Here is a 20,448-nt window from a genome sequence, read left to right as displayed (position 1 = left end):
TAAAATAATAAATAAAATTTGTATTATTTAACATACGGCTTATTAAATGCCTCATGTAAGGAATTTATCTTTAGTTTGATGTGTCTTATCTGTGGTTCTATTTCTTGATAATAATATATTATTTACAAAATATTATATTATTCTGGCAAATTATATTTTTAGAATAATTAACACTACAGCAGTATCGTGTTAAAAATTTTGTTACATCCCACATTATTGACAAAAAAAAAATTAAAAAAAAATGTTCCATAATTTTACACAATTTTTAAGAATTCTAATATTGACTCATAAAAGTCGCTAGACATTGTAGTGTTTACAGTTCAATAGCTTAAAGTATCCAAAATCCTCTTGAATTCAATAAAATTGAATTAAAAACATTCCTCCCCCAACTAGCGCTGTCAAACAGAATGGTTTTGTATTAGGAGCGTAGAGTTGTGAGGCGATCGCTCACAATATATTGCGCGTAAGCTGTAGCCGCTTTTAATTTCTATTAAAAACATTTTTGATTTTTTTTTTCTATGATTTCACCGAATTATTTAGGGCTATTTTTAGAACAAGTTTCATCTATTATATATAATTTAGACTTCGACAGTTATCGTGTTTTTAAATTAGGTCACATTCCACATTAATGACAAAAAAATGTTCCATAAATTAAGCAATTTCTAAAAGTTATTAAATTGTTAATTATCAATATCCGTCGGCTTATGACGGTCGCTTGCTTATAGAAAAGTTTTTTTTAAATTGATAATGAGGAACCGACAGCTAGTTATGATTTAATGTATTTAGGCAAATGTACATTTTATTTTTATATTTATTTTACGAATATTTGATTATTTTTAGCAATAAATTTAAAAATTATGAGTTAGTTTGACCCATCTGCCGCTGCCATACAGAATGTTTCTGTATATTAGGAGAGCAGAATTGTAAGGAGATCGCGCTCTCAATATAATTTATTATATGAAGTGCCTAACATGACCGCTTTTTTTAATGTTAAAAATATTATTGATTTTTTACTTTATTTCTCTAAGATTTCATCGAAATGATGGGGTATTTTTAGAATAAGTTTAATGCAGTATTAAAACTGCAATTTCTAAAATTTATTATATTGTTAATTATCAATATCCGTCGACTTATGAAGGTCGTTAGCCATTGTAGTGCTTATCAGAATAATAGGTTTTGAAAGTATGTATCTAAAATTCATTTGAAGTTATTTTATTAAAATTTAATTAGAAATATTCCTTCCCATCTGCCGCCATCATAAAGAAAAGTTCTGTATTAGGAACTCAGAGTTGTAAGGCGATCGCGTTCGCGTTTGTGATGACATTTAATTTCAGTTAAAAACATTTTTGATTTCCTTATTTTTTTTAGGATTTCACAAAAATGATGAGGACTATTTTTAGAACAAGTTTCATGTATGTATTATATGTATAATTAAATCTAAGTCAGTAATCATGTTTTTAAATTTCATCACATCCCACATTAATGACAAAAAGGTGTATAATTTTCCATAATTTAATCAATATCAAAAACTTATATTGTTATTATCAATACCGTCGACTCCTGAATATCGTTGGATATTGTTACTCAAAATCTTCTTCTTCCTTCCTCCCCAACTGGATTCAGAATGGTTTTGTATTAAGAGCGCAGAGTTGTGAGGTGATCGCGCACGTAATACGTGTTTGCAATAACCGCATTTAATTACTATTAAAAATATTTTTAATTTTTTCTCCAAGATTTCACCGAAATGATCAGAACTATTTTTAGTTTGTGATGACCGCATTTAATTTCAGTTAAAAACATTTTTGATTTCTTTATTTTTTTTAGGATTTCACAAAAATGATGAGGTAGATTTTTAGAACAAGTTTCATGTATGTATTATATGTATAATTAAATCTAAGTCAGTAATCGTGTTTTTAAATTTCACCACATCCCACATTAATGGCAAAAAGATGTATTAAGTTCCATATTTTAAACAATTTCTAAAACTTCCTCACCACATTAACACACTAATGACACATTCACATTCCACATTAATGACTTATGTTCCATATTTTCTAAAAGTTATTTATCAATATCCATCGACTTATGAAGTCGCAAGATATTGTAGTGCTTATCAGAATTCAAAATCCTCTTGAAGTTATTTTAATTTTAATAAAATTTAATTAGAAATATTCCTCCCCATCTGCGTCGCCCACTAAATGGTCGATGTTAGAAGTGCAGTGGTGAGGCGACCGCCTCACACTTCTGCGCTCCTAATACAAAACCATTCTGTTTCAGTTGGGGGGGAATTTATTAAAATAGCTTCAAGAAGATTTTGAGTAACATTCAGAAGACGACGATATTGATAATAACAATATAATAAGTTTTTGATATTGATTAAATAATGGAAAAGTATACACCTTTTTGCCATTAATGTGGGATGTGATGAAATTTAAAAACACGATTACTGACTAAGATTTAATTATACATATAATACATACATGAAACTTGTTCTAAAAATAGTCCTCATCATTTTTGTGAAATCCTAAAAAAATAAAGAAATCAAAAATGTTTTTAACTGAAATTAAGTGCGGTCATCACAAACAAAAATAGTTCTGATCATTTCGGTGAAATCTTGAAGAAAAAATTAAAAATATTTTTAATAGTAATTAAATGCAGTTATTGCAAACACGTATTGCGTGCGCGATCGCCTCACAACTCTGCGCTCCTAATACAAAACCATCTCTGAATCCAGTTGGGGAGGAAGGAAGAAGAAGATTTTGAGTAACAATATCCAACATAAGTCGACGGATATTGATAATTAACAATATAATAAATTTTAGAAATTGCAGTTTTAATACTGCATTAAACGTATTCTTAAAATACCCCATCATTTCGGTGAAATCTTAGAGAAATAAAGTAAAAAATCAATAATATTTTTAACATTAAAAAAAGCGGTCATGTTAAGCACTTCATATAATAAATTATATTGCGAGCGCGATCTCCTTACAATTCTGCTCTCCTAATATACAGAACCATTCTGTATGGCAGCGGCTGATGGGTCAAACTAACTCATAATTTTTAAATTTATTGCTAAAAATAATCAAATATTCGTAAGATAAATATAAAAAGAAAATGTACATTTGCCGAAATACATTAAATCATAACTAGCTGTCGGTTCCTCATTATCAATTTTACAAATAATTTTCTATAAGCAAGCGACCGTCATAAGTCGACGGATATTGATAATTAACAATTTAATAACTTTTAGTAATTGTTTAATTTATGGAACATTTTTTTGTCATTAATGTGGAATGTGACCTAATTTGAAAACACGATAACTGTCGAAGTCTAAATTATATATAGTAGATGAAACTTGTTCTAAATAATTCGGTGAAATCATAGGGAAAAAAAATCAAAAATGTTTTTAATAGAAATTAAAAGCGGCTACAGCTTACGCGCATTATATTGTGAGCGATCGCCTCACAACTCTACGCTCCTAATAGAAAATCATTCTGTTTGACAGCGCTAGTTGGGGGAGGAATGTTTTTAATTCAATTTTATTGAATTGAAGAGGATTTTTAATACTTTAAACTATTGAACTGTAAACACTACAATGTCTAGCGACTTTCATAAGTCGACGGAAGTTGTTAGTTAAAAAATAATCAAATATTCGTAAAAATAAATATAAAAATACATTAAATCATAACTAGCTGACGGTTCCTCAAAATCAATTTTACAAATATTGGACGCCAAACATTTTGAGTTTTAAATTTTATTTCGTTCTGATTTTATTGCGCTATTTGGTAGCGTATCAATACATAGTATGAAGCTGTATTTCTACACTGAACATTTTTATTATTTATCGGTTAGGTTGGCTAAGCTGGTTTGACTAATAATTATATTTTATAATAAAAAGTTAAGATTCTCATAAGTTTTCTGACATTCTTATATTTCTTTCATTATCAAGAGCAGAAACAATTACAGAATGACGCGACAACTTACATGGCGACTCGTAAAAATCTATAATGTAGTAGAACTGTTAATATTACATACCCGAACGAAAAATAATCTCTGTGGCAAATATAATACTAATTATCTAAACATTCAACAAAGATTTTTTTAAATTATAGCAAAAACATTAAAATGTTTTAATAATTCACTAATATATTATGTTTTATATAATCTATATTTTTATAGTAAAAACGTAACTTGATAATTTGCAATCTAAATAATTATATTTAGTCAAATTAAAACAAATACACGTATAAAGTTAATTGAAAATCACCTCTGTTATCCGCTTTCATTTTGTCGGCCGTATTATTTTCTATTTTAATTATTTTAATGCTCTTTTTTAATTGATCGGTTACGCTTGGAAACAAAAGTTCCTATTTAGCATACCGTTTTATTATTTTCGATTGGTAGTTCACAACGGCTAAATCCAAAACGACGCAAGTCGTTTGTTAAATGAGCCAGGATTATTTATCTAACATACAACATAATAGATACCGCTCTGGCAGGCCGTCGGGGTATGTGCGTCCGGAAGCGGATTAGGACAATTATATATAAGAAATAATCAATGCTATCCTATTACAATAATAATATTAAAATCAAACTTTTATTTAAAATAGCAAATAATGAAACGGTCAGTAATATCAGTTTATTATTTTTCAGAAATTCTTTTCTTTTAGTTTTTTTAAATTTCAAGATTCTTAAAATAACCGTTGTTGATTTTTTGATAAATTATATAATATTTTCGACTAGTTAATATCTGAAAGAACGGCCAAATCAGTTGGTGAAATAAACCAAATAGAAACATTTCATATCAGAGCAGATGTTTATTATTAATTCCAAAGGAATTGCATAAAGCCGTTGGACCTTTCTTTAACAAAAATTTGCGGAAGAGGTACGAGTATTAAATTTCCGAATTTTACATTTCAGAGGATAAATACGTTGCTAAATCCACCATTACGCCGTTACATACGCCAAAGATACGTATTATACAAAAGTAGGCTGGTTTTGCCTAGATTCATTCGACATTGGTCAAAGGATTGAGAACTGAAAGAGACGTTATTCTTTCCAGTTTCCTCAATGGTATACAATCAGTTACTTCCATCAGGATTTTTATTAAAAAAATGACCATAGAACTATCACTTTTCTTTCACCGTGGAATAAGATCAAGATGACATTTAAAAGTGCTTTTACTTTGACCGCCACCCTGAATCTACAAGAGATAATTCAATCATCGATACGATAAGTATTTTATGAACATATAGTGTCTTTATAATTTAACATTTTTTATATAATAAATGCATAGTGAAAAAATGTATAATATAGTATACAAGAGATAATGTAAAATGTAAAATATGATATATTTTTTTCTCCTTATTTATCAACGTTATGGTCATAACTCTAGCTTTAGTAATGTAATCATTATAAATACGAAAAACAGCATTATTTAAATGGTATACTTTGGTTCAAGTTTCACTAAGATCCTAGTTAAGTAAGTTTATATTGATAACTAAAATTTATTACTATTACGGGATTGATATTTCTTTTAAGCCACTCAAATTTTCAATTAAAAATTAGTACCTTGTACTAAGAATGTTTTTATCTAAATTATTTTATATTTCTAATAAATGTGATTTTAAAAGGTTTGCTGAAGCTAGATTAGATGTCTTAAAAATATGTTTATTAACCTACATAACATTTCATAGTATGTATTACAGTAGCTTTAAGATTTTGAAAGAATTATTTGCTAATCACAACCAAATTGTGTCAAACATTCTCAAAAGCTTCATGGAATTTCCAATACGTTTCTAAGTAACATTTGTATTTAAAATTTTAAAATATTATAATCTTCTACTTACTGCAATCAGCTTCGTCAGTGCCATCGACACAATCCACAGTCATGTCGCATTTGTGATGTGGAGGTATGCAATACGTTTTGTTCCACACGTATTGACTGCACGTGATTTGTCCCGGTTCGCATTCGGGCGGTGCTGGAAATAACAAATTAAACATTAACATATTTAGTATAAGGAATATATTCTTGTTCGCAATCTTCTACAGTAGTATTATAACAAATGTTGCGAAAAATCGAGTACGCCCGCTACATTTACGGCCCGGGCAAAAATGGTCCAATTACACACGTATAAGTTAGCCTGGAAATTTATTGGGCAAAAAATTAAACATTTTCTTTGTCCTTTTGCAGTGCGCTCAAGAGCAGATCGCATTACGGGTGTTTTATGGCTTTTTTGAGCAAAAAAGGATCTAGAAAGAAAAAAAAATGAGCAAGAAACGAAAGTTCAACCCTTTCTTTCATCAGCGCATTAGCTGCGTAATATTATATGGTTAGTTGAACGAAAACAGACGTTTAGACTCTTAGATTAATGTAAAAAATAAATATATTATAAATTGTGAGTTACGAGTTTGATAAATAATTATTTTATGCGAAAATTCTCATAAAATAATAATAACATTAAAGAAAAAGTCAAATCTATTCGTAAATTGCTTTTCAAATTTTTTTTATAGTTTATGTTTTATGTTTTACAGTCAGTTAAAAAAACATAATTCAGTCTCTGTTAATAACATTTTTCATGCACACTTAAACAATCATTATATATTTATTTAAAATTACCCTAGTGATTAATCTTTGATTTGATTTTGACAACATGAGACGTTCAATAAGATCAGTTTTATTTTATAAAAAAGTAAGTAAGTATAAATATTTTCTAATACCTAATCAAAGTGCTCGAAAATATTGCTGTGAAATTTTATGTATGGATTTATTTTCAACATAAAATTTCATTCGTGAAAACTTTTAAGCGCTTAAGCTAACCTGTTCTTATTTTAATAAATTTAATAGATTTAACAAGATATCAATTAACAATTAATGGGTGCGTCATATAAATTATAATGTAACAATAGCAGCTAAACGATAAGCTGATTAAGGAATGGATTACCACTTAGTGGTTTCCCAATCGCTTACTACGAAGATAATAATGAAAAACGGATTTTAATGAGTAATGATTTTACCTGAATGCATAAATAATGTCTCTGAATGATATTATTACTAGTTTTATTACCTGACTTCGCCCGGGATGGATTCAAACTCATTAATTATTCATTATAATAAATTTTATTCATCTTGTTATTATAAATTTATTTCAATACTTGGCTATATACAATATTTTTTAATCCTGACATTTCATATTGCAGCAGCACGTAATTGGTCAACAGCACGTTGCTGTTCAGCTTAACATTCAACGTTCAACTTAAAATTTGTTGTGATACAAACAGACACGTGTATTTTCTGTTGTATAGTATAGATTTTGTGCCATTCAGCAAAGTATTCTAATAAAAAAATTGACTTTGTCACTAATATTATGTTAGTTCAAGTGGAATTCGAATACATGATATATATTTTAATGAAAAATTTTTTTTTTTCAATATTTCCTCTTTAACTTTGAGCGTTATCGCCGTACATGTACGGTGGTCGATCTTTCACTGTCTTGAGATACCACAGATAGTAATATATTTACATATATAATTGAAGAAATAATATATAAAACACATTATATGTATATATTATTTTTTTTTAATTTGATTTAATGTAAATGATTTTATAGAAAATAATCGCAATAAATTAAAAAGTACGAAATAAATTAATATAACAAAACATATTTTATATATTTTTTGTAAATATTGAGAGCCTCTGAATTGACATAAAAAATTAACAAAAGCAGAATAATATTATATATATATATAAAAAATAAAAATAAATTAACGAAATTTATTAATAAAAAAGTGCTGAAATAAATTGTTAAAACATACTATTACAAAAAAAGTAATAAAATAAATCAGAGCAATAAAACTGCGAATCACTAATTGTTTTTTATAATTTATTATCACTGTAATTTAAAATAATAATAAATGAATAACAATGAAAACATACGTCAAGTTAACTCACTCCCAGGTGTATACTAACAAATGAATAAATTTATATAAATTAACTCACTACTTAATGGATTAATATGTTTTGAGAAATAAAAATTTAAAATATCGTAAAACTGACTTTTTTCAAAGTCGAGTAAAATGCTATTTTGCTAAAGGACAATTACCTTGCCCTTAATATACCTTTATATTTGCCTCGTAAAAATTTTCAGTAGACATTGTTTGTAAGGTCGTCTAATTTTATTTACATGAAAACATTAATATAAATACGAATACATGTGTACTTTAGCATGAAACTTTGTATTTGCCTTTTATTTTCTTTGCCAAACATTGACACAGCGTTTTATATGAAATAAACAACATAACAAATATATTTATAGCAATCAACATAATAAAACTATAATTAATGATTTAAATTGTATTTTAGTGATTTAATAATATGACACTTATGCAACTATACGTTAAATAAAAATATGTAACTATATAGATTAATTTTAATAAGTATATTTATCAGTAACATTTAAATAATGAAATATTAAAAACATATTACTGGCTCTACTTGGTTCAAATTTGTACAAACTCAGTGAGTCAAAGCTATGGTTGTAGTTTTTGATAAAACTAGCCTGAGTAAGGCTTAGTGCTCGCCCACTTTTTATTGCCACTACCGATTACGACGATCTATGTATGGCCGTTGAAATAGGGTGCAACTTATCATCTGAACAGGTTTGGAAAAATGTGACAGCAACCTTGCATTCTACGTATTAAACTTTGCTATATAAATACTATGAAAAATATTGTCAAGGGCATTTAAAAATGCATTTGAACACGCATGTCAAAGTATGTGCAACTGATTTTTTGAAGTACATAGCAGCTAATTTTATATTTGTAGTAAAATCTTGTTCTATAGTATAATTAATAATAACTTTCTGTCGGTCTCTCACTGTCGTGAGGTACCGCAGTTAATAATATACTCATTAATTATGAAATTGCGTATATCAACAAGTTTTAGGGTTTATAATCTTAAGTATCATATAAGCAAAGCGCTTAGGGATTAGCTTAAGTTTAAACTTTCAATATTAACCAATAAATTATCGCTAACTAAACACATTCAATAGTTTGTCGCAAAGTTTGTTTATATCCGAATTATGCGTAGAGCATAATCGCATTTCTATGAGCAACATGTTTTAAAGTAATTATAATATGTTAGAAAGGAGATCTGCTAGCGTAATGTATATTAGTTGAAAACAACCGAACAGACGCGTTGCTCCTTAGACGGCCATTTAATTAGTATATATTCCAGAATTCGCGCATAAAGGTCACGTCCGAGAATGTAAACGCCACAATTTACAACAATCGAACGGGACGCGGCGTTTAGGACGAAACGATCGGGCTTAATGAGCGCACAGTCCCGGACAGATAGGGTCATTATTCGGGACCGGCGTCCCTGAAAGTTTCATTAACAGATGGCTTCGGTCGACCTGACCCGCAAAAGACATGGGACGGTGCGTCCCGTGGGACCGCGGTAATCAAGCCGGCTCAGCTACCTGTCCTTTACGCACTACCCTGCGTATACAGCTTTTAATGTTTGTTCAGCTGGTGGCGGTTTTGATTTATCGAACGAAGCGTTCCGGGCGTGAAATTCTCTGAATTTATGTGGCACGTTGATTTCGCGAATGTAAAGTAGGAAGTTGTGGAGTAAATTGTGCGAATTCAATAGAACGTGGATTAGACGAGTTTGGGTCGACTGCCCGAAACGCCAATATCGCGACAGATAAAAATGTAGCATTTTCATGTAGTATTTACATTCAGAATATCGTAAACGTATCTGATGTCATTTCACAAGTTTTCGTGCTCATAATACAGTGAAATCTCAGTATAGCGAAGCACACAAGACGACTGAAATTCGTTATACTGAAAATATTTTTATTTAATTTTATGATATATTTTAATTTTATTTTTAATTACCATATTACTACAGCATCAAAATAACCTCTTACAAGATTGACAGACTGTTTTCTGTTAATTGGTTGCGGATTTGAACCGCTGCCGGGGCTTGAATCCGCAACCTCAGTGTTACTAGTCTGAGACGTTATGGACTACGCTATTCCGTTAATATCCATTGTCAGGATTACAAATTTGTTATTTATTATAATATAATAAGAATATATTTTACATTTTATAATTCAAGTAAAATAAAAAGGTAAAGTAAAGAAATAGAGATAACATATTAAGTGCCAATTTAAGTACATTTAGCTAAGGATCTGGAACCACTGAAATGTGTTCTTCAGCAAACTGCCTAAGCACATATTGCTTTAGAAAGCAATATGTGCTTGAGCATTCTATGCTTATTATTTATTTAAAGATTTTTTAAAGGATTTGAGTGGTTACGCGAAAAAAATTATAGTATTTTCTAGTATTAAGATTATAAAATTGTTAGTATTTGTTAGATATTATAAAGTTTTTTAATGACCCATTTTATTAGATTTAAATATGCAATAAAATTTAATAATTATTGTTACAATAAATAAGATTTATATAAAATAAATCTTATTTATTTTAATATATCATAAAATAAAATAAAAATCTATCATACAATAAAAAAAAATATATCATAAAATAAAAAAATTAATTTTTCAGTATAACGAATTTTTTATTCGGTCCCGTGAGCTTCGCTATACTGAGAATTCACTGAAATCTTATAAATTGCATTCTCATTAAAATAAATAAGATTCATATAAAATAAATCTTATTTATTTTAACAATAATTATTATATTTTATTGCATATTTAAATCTGTATATAAACCTTACATATACAAATGTATATAAGTAGGATCGCGTTTTTGCCTTTTAATTGCTTAAAAAAGGGTCGCAGTCTTATTGTTTAATTTATGAAAAGCAACTCTTGTGTTCAGTTGCGTGTTTTGTATTTTCATTTGCTGCTATATAATTATAATTTTTCCATAATTGAAATAATTAAGCAGAAGAAAATTTAATTCGATTTTATGAACTTTTCTTAACGTCAATTAAGAGAAGAAAATTATCAAGTAAATAAACCTATGCTACATTAAAATCTAAACTAGGTAATAGATGTTGGATTGTGATCTTCATAGATTATATGTCTGTAAAAGGAAGGTCATAGATTTTAATAAAAATGCTGAGCAGAAAAATCAAAGAAATGGGACTAAGGTAAGACATAGTTTCAATAAATTCGGGAGAACCGAGACTGGACACTTGAAGATTGAGCGAAAGTCATTTGAAGAATTTATTTTTATTCTTTACTTTATCAGCTATTTAATAAATACGTTTCGGAGTTGTATATTTTTTTTAATTTAAGAAATGATACAATATTGAAAAACCTAATGGGAACTAGTGTGAAGTGATAGTATTGAGTCATTCAAATTCAATAATGATTGCTATTAAACAGCACGATAGAACGGTAATAGAAATGCTGAAAAATCTGGATGAGAATTTCTATCAATATATTATATTTCTTAATTTAAAAAATAATAAATTCTATTAAGTATAAGCTGTATTAAAAGTTTATAATTAATAAAATTGATGTCACTTATTTATAGATATTGATTTCAGTCTGATTTTTTACTATTTATTTAGTGGTTGTTTATTATATTTACCACGTTTGAACGCATTGGGAAAACGCCTGTCAAGTTGCAACAAAATATTAACAGTAAATAAATAAATAAAAATGTAGTTTGTTATTTTTTAATTATCATTACATAATATAGTAATATGCTATTTTATCTGCTGAAAAAATCTTATGCAGAAGATCATTGGTGTGAGCTTTTTAAATATATTTATATACTATATTTTCCTATCCCGTGCCACTCTTAATAATGCGCGTAACCTTTCATAAAGCATATGTAACACGTTCGCTTTTTTCCATTCATAAAAAAGGATACAAGAATTGATGAGCCGGAACTCAGCGATGATACACGAGACGCGTCTCGGGCTCCTGTAAAGCTCCGGCGTCGCGACGTCACGTTTTGGGTAGACGAAAAAGCTCGCTTTTGTGCCGCGGGGTTTACGTATATGTATATATGGGGTGGTGTATTTTTATTTCATGTTGGAATCCATCCAATAAAAGCTTTCGTCGCGCCTCGGTAAACACACCGCCGATATTTGTTAAGTATATGAGCTTCCGTCCGACGTATGCGGGGGTGGCTTTTCCGGATTCGGGGCTGTGTGGAAAATCGACACGTGAACCGATTGAACGCATGCAAATTTTTGCCGTACTGCGTGTCATTTGAGTTCAACATTGTGTGTATTCAAAGTAAGTAACTGTAGCGAAGCCAGTTTATAAATATAACATTTTTCCTCACACTTCTCGTTAACACTTTCAGTTATTAATCATTATAAGATGACCGCTTCGGTTTTGCCACCAGGAAAACTACTGATTAATGGACCTAACGAGTACACGGCTCGGATCGCACTCGAGATTTCTTCTCCGAAGATGCTGCGTGCATGAAAAATAGTTTTTTTTTCAGTACAATCAATCATTGGCCGCCGAGGCTTTCGAAAGCTCTAATGCACGGTTGGGTTTTCCGGGTTTTCCGAGCCGGTGGATAGAATCGCGTTATTAATATCGGATTAATTCTTTCGCATGGTTATTCATCGTTTGCACTTTCAATACTCATCAGATATATGAATCATTTGATATTAATATTTATTTGATTATTTAATACCGTATACGATCCATCATTTTTGTACCTCGAAAACATTTCTACAATCAATGAACACTTTATATATTACTCGAGTCACAAATAAATTGAATTAGCGCTTTTAAAATATGTTATAAGACGCTCTGAGATTTACAATACAGACAATATTTTTCCCATCTGCTCTCCTTATTCCGTTCGAATGCATTTGACCCTTTTTGATGTTGCGAATTTCCCTGGGGCACTAATCAAGAATATTTCTCGTTCGCTTGTCGTTGTGCTATCTGACATTTCCGACATTTTGGTTTTCACGACCGTGGCAACCTAAACCATTTATAATGTGTACGGAAGAGGTGCAACTTAAATTGGGAGGCTTCAATGATGATTTTAAAAGTTTGCTCAACAAATAATTGATAATGATCCATTGTATAACACCATGAAAAGTCTGTAAAATTCCAGCACGTATATTTTTTATTATTTGGTGCATAAATACAATACGATGTTAGTATACATGATGATGTTACAAAAAAAGATCATTGTGAACACATGTGTGTAAAAACTAAAAGCTAAATCATGCTTTATTGCAATTCCATTTATACAAGTTATGCAAAACATATTATTTTTAATATCATAATTTGTTTTTGTGCAATAAAAATATATTATAAATATGTATAAAAATATTTTTTACGTATCGAACTATTTGGCCAATAGATTATTTATATAATTGGCTAAAAAATTGTGAGAACAATAGACAAGCGATGACGCCAAAAATTAATTTTCGGCGCAATTAACGTTTTCGAAAGAAGATATACTGTGAACTTGTCTTTGAGAAAGGTTTTGCAGAAACGCAAAAAGATACCTATCAAAAACCGTTGTTTAACGCAAAAATGCATGCAGTCGTAGAACATACTATTTGCGTTATTAATACACCGTTTAGTAAGTAGCAGAACTACCGTCACTAGTTTTACGCACACATTCGGATGCAATGCACTTTCAGCGGTAGAACAGCTTCTTAATATAATAACGGGATTCTAGTAGAGAAAAAATCATCCATGATACTCATAAGATACTAGATAAAAAAAATATTGATCTCCTCCCATTTCCCGATATAATTTATATAAATATACAGAGAAAGGAAAGACAATACATAATAAAAAATACATGTATAAATAAATATTTACTGAACGATTAGATTGATTTATATTACAATAATGACTAGAAGTTAATGAGTCCGACAACTGTGAGTACCTGAATGAGAACAAATCAATACTATTTTATATATGGTTAAAGAGTCGTATAGTACTTATTGGGTAGTTATTATGCTTTTAAATAAAATATTGGAATATTCGATCACTCGAATTATTCGCCCGATTTTCATTTTTTTTATTGAATATTCGTAAAAAAATCGTTTATACTATCTCAAGTGGAATGAAATAATTTGTATACTTAAGCAACACAAGTAGTCGTTTTCTCTCTCAATATACCTGAGTGACTAGTGCTGCTCTTAGATCCATGGTACTTTATGCGCCTTTATTTTGTTTCGAAATGCGAGACAATGAAACTCTTCTTTTCAACAAAAAAATGTTTTTACGCCTTTGAAAAACATTTGTGAATAGAATGTTTATCGGTTATGTATACTATGAGCGAAATTCGCAGAATTCATTAGTTGAACGTTTTTACGAATTTATCGTTTATGCCAAAACAGTTGTGCGTCACAAATTTTTGTGAAGTTCGTGTTATATTTTGTATCTTGAAAAACTCAATTAGTTCAATAATTCAAAGACGGTTAATTTATTTTTAGTATATAAGTCAAGACACGTCTTGACTTTTTACTAAACTTCTACGCTAAACTAGCTACCAGTGGAGCACACGCCAAATTGACACGGCGCAAAAAATCGGCCTTTATCTCGTTGATTGTCAAATTCGGTCCAGCCATGACAAATTGTACAAGTTTGGACGAATAGAATATCAGTTCCTATACCGTAAAAATAAATTATAAATTATGTAATTTTACCTTATATTATGAATTTATTTTTATTTAGAACTGCTTTTATATATAATAATATAATATTTTTATTTTAATCCTAAATATACATTTTGTTTTACGTATTATTCTAATAATGATAAAAGAAAAAATCCTAATTTTTTGTCTTTTTATTTATTTACCTTAAAAATTAGCTCTATTTTTAAATATATTAAAATAGTTCTATCAATCATTTACAACGCCTTTCACAAAATCTAATAGCACTACCTTAATTATATTTTTATTATTGTGCTCAATGCCTTCCATCCAGTTATTAATCAGCAATTGTAGAGTTGCCTCCGTAAAACGTTTCTCCCGAAAACCCAATTGTTCCTCAATTAAAATGTCCTATCTATTCACAAACTTTCTTAATTGCACGAAAACAACTTCTTCCAACACATTCTCATTTAATTGGTCTCGTCCTATTGAGATTTATTATACTTTGGTATAGGCACAGTTGACGATTCATTTAATTTACTTGATACATAAATATTACTATCATTGATTTATCGAACATGATCAACATATTGTATCTGTGCAGTCTTTAAATTGAACTTTTAAGTAAAGTGAATTTTATTTATTTTATTAAGAATCTTATTGATCTGAAGATGTGCATTTAAAAATCGTAAATTTCATTGTCACTATTCTGCTTATTTTCACAAGTGTCTTCTTTGGAATATAATTTAAATGTATTAAGTAAGTGATCGCCGAAAGCTTTAGCTTTGACCCATTTTCGTTATTAAGTCTGATTTGGGAAGATTCTTATTATCTTCGTTACTTTCCAAAGCGAGTATTCTGTGGACATTGAAGCAGTAAGGCTTTTAAGACATACTTAGATTGCCTCTTTTTTTTATTTGGTGATATTTTTTACAGTTGTTTCGTTAATTTATTTAATTTGGCTTTTTTGTGGAGGATTGCATATATATTTTTCTAAGGATTTCGTTTTAAATATTTATATTTTTTTGATTTTCCAAAATAAGAAACGCTTTCCGTGTATATTTTTTTTAGTTTTTAATGATAGATTAAATGTGTTTTAGAAGTCATCATATAAAACGTAAATTATTTTATTGCAATTTTATTAAGCACTTCTTTCTTCATTACAAAATATTCTAAAATATTGTTATTATATAATATGTAAGTAAGTAAGTACAGACTCTCATTCAAATATATTCGCACATAAATTTTATCTAATAATCTAACATAATATTTAGATCTTAAATGACCCAGAGATTTAATGGGTATTTAAATCCCGAGAAAGCTTAATACAGGTTTATTTAATTAAAAATAAAATATGCTTTTTGCATAAGTTATTGAAATTTAAAAACATTACTTTTTAAGTAAAAAAATTATAACAATATTGTTCTGTATTACTACATTTACTAAACAACCCTCGTAAATTAGGGTTAATTAAAGGACGACCTTTTTTAGACATTAATTAAAAAATCTAATTAAATCGCACTTAAAAATTACACAAACGCATAATGAAAGCTCATACGCGTAAAAATTAAATTTCTACAAAGCCACTCTCGTAAATATATTATAAATAAGAGTGAATTAAATAGGACAGGGCCGGAGTGGACAGTACGAAGCCGCCATTTTAATTTAAATCCGACGCCCCTTTGTGGGGCATCGGACGGTGTAAATTCAACCCCATGAAAATGTATAATTTTATCTACCCTTTTGTTTGACAATAGAGGGTAGGTACTATTACATAGCCGACGGACATTTTTCATCGGGGGCGTATTTTTGATATAATAAAAAAAAGTTTTCGCCGGGCGAACGACAAAAAAATATTATATTACATAATAAAAAAGTGGAATAAATCACATCGTGGGATTATATATAAATTATTTATACAGTGATGTAATAAAAAAAACAAACGGAAAGTTATTATGTGTTTGCGATGAAGTATTTAAATGCGATTAAAGGGAAACTTGGAGACGGGAGATAATTGTATTAGAAACTCTTAATGGTTATTATTTGCTGAAAGTGTCGCGATTCGTTTATACCTATCACAGATAAAAGTAACCATATTTGACGTTTTTAAAACTTTTTTTATTTATATTTATTTTACGATTTTTAGCAGTTTATAATTTTAATTTATCTAGGATTTTTAACAATGCTCTACAAATATATTTCGTAGTTAGTCCTTTTACCATCTACATATTTTAAATATACATTTTGTATAAATACGCACGAATATAAATTATTTAATTATTTACAACAAGATTTAATCTATATCTTAATGCTCAGGCGCTTTTACTGTTAAAATTGTATACAATATAGAAGGATGATGTCAATTTATTCAAAAGGAATTACAAAAGGACAAGAACAAAAGTTGATTTAATTCGATCCTGAAGTAGGCGCAATCCAATTGAAGATGCTCGAGTCGGCAGGAAAATTGCTTTTGTCAGTGGCCATAAATTTCCGCGTGAAAATTCATCTGCCCCATAGAGACAGAAACAAAAAAGGGAAAGAGACACCCAGCGATACACGTGATATTTTTATCATTTTAGAGAGAGAGAGAGAGATAAAAACGAATTAAATTCAGATGATTGATATTTGGACGCAGTGGGTCCAACAGCAACAGATTTTCTGTCGCGATTTATGCAAATGCTGGTAACATGACAGGATTTTCTGATCTTATTGTAGATTAATTAAATCATAATTTATATAAATTACATTCTGCTCATCACTTAAAACAAAAGTTCAGTACGAACTTTTAAAGTGAGACATATGTATATCCACTAAAGATGTAATGCTTTGATATTTTGTACATGTAAAAAATAATATATTTTGAATATCCTCTATATTATTACAGTACTACTTTTAAATTGTTGGATGAATGAAAAAAGCTCTCTAAAGTTTTTATATGAAAAGTCAGGTTTGATATTTTAGTAACGTATATATTAAAATATCAAGAGATGAAACTTGTATGAATTATCTGAAAGTTTTTTATATGTATTTCTAATGGAATATGTAATTTATTCATAATACATAATTCAATTCAAAATATGGTAAATTAATTCTATATATAAATTAACTGTTCGTCTATTATTGTATTAAAGTTAAATTCCTCCAGTTATTTTTTTTATTACATATAGCTCATTGTTAGAGAATTTTTATATTATACCTAATATGTGTGACCAAGCTTAATTAATTTTCACGATATTCATCTGTAAGATTAGGAAAATGTAGGAAAGTCTAATCTGGTATTTTAAATATATAATACTAGCTTTATTATCTGGCTTCGCCCGGGATAGATTCCAACTCATTCTTTATTCATTATAATATATTTTAATCATCCTGTTACTACAAATTTATTTTAATACGTGCTTATATGCAATATTTTTAGTCTCTTGTCTTTAAGTATACTTTCAATAAAAGTTTAAAATAGCACAAATGACCATTAAATTACAGCCAGAATGACATGTGCAAATGTCACGTCTCTACTGTTCACTGTTTGGGAGGAGTTATTATGATAGACAGACACATATGTATATGTGCAATTTTATAGTTGAAATATAAAAACAAAGGTATATATTGGATTCGAACCCAGGTCTTTTACCACTGGTTGTTGTATAAAACTAGGTAAAATGTTTTTATTTTATATGAATCGATTTAATGCAAATATGATCATCTGTCGCTTTTTCCGAAACTAAGAATCAGATGCGTAAGGTGAAATACATTCCCTTTCGCACGATCGCGTGTTAAGTTACGAGAGTGAGTGTACGGAACGCATGTAACGCACGCTCTCACTCACTCTCGTCACTTAACTCGCGAGCGAGCGAAAGGGAATGTATTCCACCGTACGCACCTGAGTAATATACATACGTATAATACATAAAAAAATGTTTTGGAGATGAAATTTGTAAGTTTAAAAAATCACGATGAAAAATTATCGTATATACAAAAGCGTTTTTTGCCTTGCTTTTGGTAAAAAAAATAGTTAGCTCTTTAAAGCGCAATTTAAAAGAGAAGGGAAAAAATATATAACTAATATGCTATAATATTTCGATATTTAGCACTGAACTGAAATTTAAAAGGATGCTGTAAAATACTTATTCAAAGATAGAACTCACTAGTATTTTTCATTTACTACTACAGCACAATGTGTATTTTTTCCCTAAAAATAATTTGAATAATAATATTATTCCCAAAATAAATTTACTATACCATATGAGAAATCAAATTGTTTTTGGGAAAAGAAAATCAATTACCATTATTCATTCTATTACGTTAAAATAAATGTGAAAATATTTTCTGTAAATATTTTGAAATATTAAAAATATTTTTGTGATAAATATTAAAATAAATATAATTATGTGTAACAAATTTTTTTGCTATGTTTGGTAAGTATGCTCACTATGAAAATCAACTTAACACAGCAATATGTGTGTAAACATATTTGAAGCTTTCAACCACCTGTATAATAAATACTAGCTCGTATCGAATGTAAAGCAATGACAGAGAAAGAGAGAGTTCAGAACTTGGTAATTGCGTTATTAATGGTTAATATTTCATGGACCAGCTATTAACATCCATAAATACAGGAACAAAACACCCATTTTTGTGAAAAAAATGCGCAATAGACAATACATTTTACTCGCGAAAAAGTACTATTGTTATTTTTACACCATGTTAACAATCGTCTAAAGTGGCCAATTAGAAGTTTCGCTTTTAAGGCGCAAATATATTTTGAGGGTGTATCTAAATATCAAAAAAAAAAATTTCCTAAATAGTGAACATTTACTGTAGCATATATATTATATATTACAATAATTGTAAATAAATTTAACTGGAAAGTATTTTTAATCAGTGATTATATATAGTGACTGACATTTCTGGAAGCTTATTTATTTTATCTTTAATGTGTATATATGTGAAATACTAAGATGCTATTTTGTCCTTTATTTTTAATAATTATATAATACTCTAATTTTTAAAAGTATAATTGAGCAAGGTCTGGAGGAAAAAGTTTGCGCTTGATATAATATTACACTAATAAAATGTGGCTGCACATTGTCGTGATAAGATACAACCCATTTATTGTGAGATAACTTAAATACTTATTTCTAATAAGCTTTAATTATTTATTAAGTAGTAACTGTAATTATTTAGTTGAATTCCAGATACAATCAAACTATTATTATTTTTTAAAGAAAGTGTATATTAATATTGTCAAAAATAATCAAATGATATATTGAGTCGCGCTTATAAAATACCTATTTATAATATTCAGTCAAAAATCAATGTAATGTAATGGTCTTTTTTCTTGCGTTCAAAGAAAAACGTCGAAATACGATCTATTCAATTTTCAGTCGACAATTTATAAGGAACCCAAATGTCGTAATTTAAAACCATCCTTACTCTTCCCACCTTCAACGTTATCTCCATGGTGTTTTAACGTGGTTCAGCATCAATTATGGCTTTAAATCTCATAATTTAAAAATAGTAAGTCTATCAGATGATTAAAAATCACTAATAAACTTAAATTTTTTCTCTACTATAAACATTAAAAATGTTTTAGATTTAAAAGGTTACATTATATTGTTATTATATTATATTGTTGATTACTGTCCTAAATAATGAGGTAGTGCTCTTTCCAAACCACTCCAAAAGGTTTTTGAATCAAACCATTATTTTTAACGGTAGATTAAATTAGGATAATGCATACTAACGTATTAAACGATTTGTTCACCTAACTAATAAAAATATAACAATATATTATAAATATTACTCGTTATATTTAAAATTACATGTGCCAAGTTAAGATCAGATTTTCATAAGTAACTTTTTATGGCATCTATCACTCG

General features: G+C 28.7%; 1 protein-coding gene across 2 annotated transcripts in view; it reads right to left on the bottom strand.

Annotated features, from left to right (window-relative positions):
- Window positions 1-20,448, bottom strand: part of mgl (low-density lipoprotein receptor-related protein megalin) — a 257,076-nt gene that overhangs the window by 39,483 nt on the left and 197,145 nt on the right. For both annotated transcript variants that reach the window (XM_088181597.1, XM_088181598.1), the window contains one exon: window positions 5,850-5,981. In XM_088181597.1, the coding sequence (XP_088037723.1) occupies window positions 5,850-5,981 (132 nt within the window). The remainder of the gene's footprint in view (window positions 1-5,849; window positions 5,982-20,448) is intronic.

This window comes from Plectrocnemia conspersa, unplaced genomic scaffold, assembly GCF_051122295.1.
Source record: "Plectrocnemia conspersa isolate PC_06_02 unplaced genomic scaffold, ASM5112229v1 ptg000002l, whole genome shotgun sequence".
In the NCBI taxonomy this organism is placed as follows: domain Eukaryota; kingdom Metazoa; phylum Arthropoda; class Insecta; order Trichoptera; family Polycentropodidae; genus Plectrocnemia; species Plectrocnemia conspersa.
Note: the sequence above shows the minus strand (reverse complement) of the source record. Positions and strands in the feature narration are given on the sequence as shown.